The sequence below is a fragment of the Castanea sativa genome, chromosome 1 (genome assembly GCF_040712315.1).
Source record: "Castanea sativa cultivar Marrone di Chiusa Pesio chromosome 1, ASM4071231v1".
NCBI classification, from domain to species: Eukaryota; Viridiplantae; Streptophyta; class Magnoliopsida; order Fagales; family Fagaceae; genus Castanea; species Castanea sativa.
Window position 1 is genome coordinate 22,478,624 of NC_134013.1, and position 6,404 is coordinate 22,485,027.

The 6,404-nt window shown below is 31.9% G+C and overlaps 1 protein-coding gene across 1 annotated transcript; it reads right to left on the minus strand.

Moving 5' to 3' along the window:
* Positions 1–380: 380 nt before the first annotated feature.
* On the minus strand, positions 381–2,337 carry LOC142622267 (RNA-binding protein involved in heterochromatin assembly dri1-like). The gene is made up of 4 exons (XM_075795714.1): positions 2,258–2,337; positions 1,350–1,751; positions 930–1,040; positions 381–756 (listed from the first exon to the last, which is right to left on the minus strand). Exons 2-3 carry the CDS (start codon positions 1,739–1,741, stop codon positions 944–946), a joined length of 489 nt encoding a protein of 162 aa, XP_075651829.1. The 5' UTR covers positions 1,742–1,751; positions 2,258–2,337; the 3' UTR covers positions 381–756; positions 930–943.
* Positions 2,338–6,404: the final 4,067 nt, after the last annotated feature.

The following is a 6,404-nucleotide window of genomic DNA, read 5'->3' on the forward strand; positions in this document are numbered from 1 at the left end:
TGTTTTTTTATGGCTTTTCTATCTAGATTTTTGGAACCCACATAAGTTTATTAAATTTAAATAGCCAGGCGTCTAGTATTAAAAAAGAAAAAAAAAAAAAAGAAATTGCCAAGTATTGTGACTACAATATAATAATAGCTCATCCTTACCTAATTAATGAAATTTTGTTCATGGCCTTAATATTCCTCCGAGTGCGCCAAAGTACTCAAAGATGGTTGAATCCAATAGGTATTAATTCTCTTGCATTGGTTTAACCAAAAGATACCAATGTGGTCCATGAACAGCCCTTTAATTACTTTGCAGATAAGAGCAATATTGCCTATTTTTTTTTCCAGTTACAAGTCAAACATTCCATGGGCCAGTCCCAGTAAAAGAGAGAGAGAGAGAGAGCATCTCTTGAAATATATTCGTAATAAAGTACTGTAATTAGCTAAATAAAGGAGAGCACCCTGCATCAAATAATATTGAGGCAAGAAACTCTCGCAAACACAACGGAATACACTTGACATTAGATCGATACACCAGAGGTCCAGAACTACATGCCTATTCTAAATATAAAAGGGAGCTCACCAAATGCTAAGTGATTCAGATCTTCAACCATGACTCATCATCTAATGGTCCCTAGAAGTAGAAGAAGATAAATACTAGAAACAAAAAGAAGAAAAAAGAGAACAAAAAATAGAGGTAGAGGCCAAAATGAGTAACTTGGATATCATAGGGATGATCCTTCTTGATTCTCTCTTTGGACATCAGTACCTGTAAATTGAAGTCATGAATAAGTAGCAAGTACAAAAATGAATATCTATATTTGTGCACAGAGTGTAGGGAAAATAAGCCACGTCTAAAATATATTATTCTAGCATGACCGAAAACACTATATATATTTATGGCAGAAAATGTGTGTGTATTGGGAGAAGCCAAATCCTTACCCAAAATGGAAAATCTAGGATGAATATGGAGACCTTCCACTCGAGTCCCTCGGGGCATTGCATCGGAAACATTCCATCCTGCTAGCAAAATTGTGCTCGTTGCATCCAGACCTGTAATTTGTTTCAGAAATATAAAGTCATAAACTAATTAAGAAACTGTTCAAGATATCATAAACATTAATCTAATAATGAGTAAATTAATGGTCTTTGGATCAATCCATAAATAGAAGGCGGTGGGTGATATCACAAGTTCAAATCCCTTAGATATATGAACATTTGTTTTTTGGACTATCTGAAAAAAGTCATTTATTTATCCATGCAAATAAATAAATAAATAATACTAGTATTAAAAGATGTGCTAGTGAGTAACTGAGTATGGCTTATATTGATGTATAGATAGAATGTGCAAATTGATTTCACCTAGTGCAAATCCAGTCACCAGATTTCCAGCCAGAGCGACTGGAGCTGCCACTGCCACTGCCAAAGCCAAAGCTTCTTATTCTACTCATGTTGTCACCTTCATATCCACCACCAGAAGATTCGTCCTTGGAGGCACCACACTTGAAGCAGTTTGACCGGCTAGCGAAGTTGTGGGCCCCACAGGTTGCAGCGGCGCAGTACCAGTCACCGGGCCGGACGTCCGGCCCAGTGCTGAACCCAAAAGATGAGCCAGAGCCACCACCTCTCCCTCCAAAACTTCCATAGTCACCTCTCTCACCTGGTCTTGGCTCCCCACACCTCTGACATGAGTCCCTCCTTTGAAAGTTGAGATGGTTGCATGACCTGCAATTCCAATCTCCTGGCCTGTTCATTTTTCCTTCTCTAAATTCCACGCAGAGAGCACATCATTAGCCCATTACATAACAAACAAACAAACAAAAATACTAGCAAAATATTACAAATGAAATGACTCATTTTATAATTAAGATTAAATATTACATATTTAGAAAGTGTATTTAATGATATGTAATTTTAAATTTTAAATGATGTGGCAATCTATATATCGTAAGATCTAAGAAATAAAATCTCAACCATGAATTTGATTCTCTAATTCAAGTAAAACAGAAAGAATCTTATTCTACAATGGAAGTGGAAGTGTTTGTTATTTTTAAATGGTCATTAAACCACATAAATGAAAGTAATGATAAATCCATGTTCTATGAGAACTCAGACCAAGCAAAAGAAACAAGGAACTAAACTTAGGATTTGTCACGGACATTGAGCTTGAATTACTAGAACCAATGAACATAAAACTATGAGAGCCAAAACTGAGTTGCAGCCTAGATAGAATGAAGGAAACACATATCCATGAATTTGTAAGGGCTCACCTTGAGAAAACAGTGTCCAAAGGAGATGGTTAAATAGCTTGAAGTTGAAGACGAAGAGATTTTGTGAGGTATTTGTGATTGTGGAGTGAGGGTTGGAGTGGGTTTATATACTTCCTTAAGACCTCGGGAAGCGGGTAGATATTGAGGTTGCCAGTGGAGGGTTAGGTTGTTCTTTTTCATATTCTTCACTTTGCTTCCTTGAACAATGGAATCACAAAAACCTAAACTTAGGAAAAGAGATGAAAGAAAACTTGAAATGGGATTCCAAAGACAAAAGAAAAAAGAAATTATTAAAATTTTGTTAAAGCTCTAAGTATAGCCTCTTTTTTAGGGTTTGGAGGTGGCAAGTGCATGAACATGTACATGCCCTGATGCCCATAAAATTCATGTTGAAGTTCCATAACTGACCTACTTTGTATAATTGTATTATCATCCCCCATATATATATATATATGCACATTTTAAAGAAAATTATTAATAAACCTTTATGTGGTTTTATTGGAACCTACCATTTGATCTTTCCATTTCAACAACCCACAATTCCATTCTTAACAAAATTGCTATATAGACGGCCTTCATGTAAACACAACTCAAATAGAAAGACAGAAATACCCCTATATGACAGCGGTGTCTTCAAGAATTTTCTTGAGGGGGAGTCATTAAGGAATTTTAAATTCTATAAAATCTAATAAAAATAGAACTTCATATATTAACAATAACAATAAAAAAAATACAAATACAAAAAAATTTACAATTTTCTTCTATAAATTTTTATATTTTGAAATTGTTACATATATAATAGTATTATTATTAATACTGCAAGCCACATCTTTTTTCAAATTTTTGTTTAATAAAAATTTTCAAAGGCTTTTTCTTTTTGTTTTAAAATTACCTAATATATTGTTAAGGAGATCAAAGTTTTAATTTTGTTGGGCCTAATAAAAATTAGGGTGGTCACAATTTTTTTTTTAAAAGGGTAGACAAATTATAAAATTTATATATAATATATTTTTTTCTACCCTGCTACACCCTCTTCTTTTTATTCTTCTGCTCTCATAATTTTCTTTTTCTAAACTCATACTCCTGCTCACTTTTTCAACTTCAAATTCATAAAGTAGACAGTAGACACACTAGACAATCTAAACATTAAAATTTTGTTGAAATTAATCCTCCCTCATCCATCGTTGATGTGAAAAAGTAAAAAGACAATGGGTTCCATTAAAAAAATCTTAAATCTAATAAGACAGTAAATAGAAATGGATTAAATTTGTGAAGTTATTTAGGCTATTAGTTTTTATTTTTATTTTAAAGAGCATGAATCCTTTTATATTCATTTAAATATAAGTATATTTTTTTGCTTCCAAGATTAGTTGTTATATTGGGTGTTGGTTAAATATATATATTAAAGATAGTTTCAACTTATGTTATCTGCTCTTAATAAGCACTTTTTATTATCAGATTAAGACACTAATTGATTTTTTAATGTAGATGAAGATTAAATCACAGATCACTTTTTGGACGACAAGAGACTTTATAGTGTTGGTTAAATATCTCAATGCAATAAACAAACTCACGTAGCAATTAATTTTTTTAAAACAACAACAAACTTAACATTAGGTTATTTGTGCCAATAATTATATGTTTTTCAATCAAAATTTTACTTCATTCTATAGCAGTAGTAGTGGAACCACATTGTCCTACCCCCTCCATTTTGAATTTTTTTATATTAATATCATATAGTTACTATGGGCCCGAAAAGTCATGGTTGTATTAAGTGACTACACTCTCTCATTAACTACTAAATTAGTTTTTCTTATTAATTGTTAGGATATGTTTCATTGAATCAAATAATAAGATTTAAGAATAGTTTAATCTAGATAAAACTATATTATATAAGTTTCAAGAAAAATTTTAAATTCTACTCCAACTAAAATTTTAGTACCAAAAAATTTAAAATAATGGATAATAGATCTACAACTTAATTACCTATAACACATATCCTTAAGGTGCATTATCTTATTGTTATCATCAATTTTTTCACCCTTTCATTAGTAAAATTTATCATTATACATTTCTCTTTTGTTTTTTTTATACATACATTTCTTTTTTGTTATTGTTGTCTTTGTTGTCACATTTTATATTATATTCAATTAATAAATGTCCAAGTCGATTATAAATTACATAAGAAATCACCTTTTTATTTTATTTTATTTAATAAATCACCAACTTTGGTTCTAAATCATATGATATCACATATTAATATTATAAAAGTTGGGTCTAGATGTCGTAGTTGCGCTAAATGAATACCGTAGCTCATAACTATTTGTCATGTGTATTGCAAATTTTACTATTTTGACAATATTAAAACTTAATATATTACTATCAACTTTTTATTGACAGATTTTTAACACAGGACTCTTTTGTTCTTTTCAATATTTTCTTTATCAAATTATCCTTATCAGCTTTGGAGGATAAATTTTGGATAGTTTTAATTTTAATTTTGATTCTTTTTTAGGATAAAATTAAACAGGATACATTAATACAAAATAAGTTTTTCCTTATACTTATGATTCTATATTTAAAATAATTTTTTTATATAAATTATAATATATAATTAATATACTTTTTTTTTGCTAAACATAATTAATACATTTAAAACATTATTATTTTTAATTTATACATAATTTTTTTATCGAACCATGCAAAGCATGGGCATAGTACTATAGCATACATCTTTAAAAGATTTTACAGTTTAGGGATCAAGAATTTGGGTTTACCCCAAAAAAGTTTGGGCTAACTCAATAACTCTGAAAACTACCTTAATGGGCTGACCCCTCTTTAGAAAAGAAAAAAAAAAATTTTCAACAAAAAACAATTAACCATTTCGCATATCTGTTTGGCTGTTCCTTTATATATATATATATTAAATTTTGCTTTATCAAAAGCAAAGGAAAGATTAATTTTGATTTTTTTTTGTTGTTGCACATATCTACAACAAACTAGATAACCTTTGTTTACTCATTGGAGTACAAGAAAATGAAAAGTTCACTTTAATCTTATATATCAAAAGAGTGATCATTATTCATTCAATGGTTCAATTTTTTTTTTTTGGTATCATACTATCACATCTAATTAATATTAATAGTTAATCTATTATTATAAAATATATATTAAGTGTGGTGGGCCTTTTTTGTAATATTGGACTGGACTGCCTCCTGTCGTACTAGGTCCAAAGTGTTCTGGATCAGGGAGTTGGGACCGGTCCAATTGCAATCCACCTTGGTCCAGCTTGTGCACAAACTATGCATCGTTTGTCAAGATTTTTTATCACATGCCCATGACAGGCAGAGCTGCTATGGTAATTACGGCAGACAGATATAACAAAGATAATAAAAGAGATATGTTCGCTACCTAAACAAAAGTAAACAATGGGCCATTAAAAGGAATGCCCATTTCATGAAATAGCAGAAATAAATACGGAAGAGATAGTAATAAGCTTATTGAATCAAAGAGAGAAAAGTTAGTTTGCCGTGCCAAGTTATGTCATTGGGTCTAAGTCAAGGAGGGAACCATTTCCTCAATGCGAATGATCTCCTTAGGAAGAAATTAACTGCTTTGAGGGAACAAGCCTAAATGACCTGTGTCCAGAAGGATCTTTTGCCTTTAGCAAAGAGCATGGGCTTTAGAGGGAGAGAAGAAATTAACCTATTTGGTGCATGTCTGCCACTCTATTCTCTCCATTTTTGTTTTCTTATTCTCTCTAATTCTTTCTTTCTTTTCTTTTCGTTTTCTTTCTCAGTCCTTGCTTAGTTTGTTGTGATTCTCTTCTTAGAGATTACTGTTACTGTGTTCATGTTCCTCTCCTCCCTCGCTGTGCACGGCAAGGGTCCTTTATATAATGTTTGTCGTGACTGGTTTTTACCATTTTAACCTTTAATCACCTTTGTCTGGTGTGAGTGTCCTTGCCGACCAATACTTAGTCGCCCAGCCAGCACCACTTACCTGTGCTGGCCGTGCCACTCCACATCACCAAACGAAGATAACTATTTTGTCTATTTGCTTACTGTAGCATTCTTACCTGCCATGGCGTGGGTGCTCTCTCTCTCTCTCTCTCTCTCTCTCTCCATCCCTCATAGCATGCACCTAG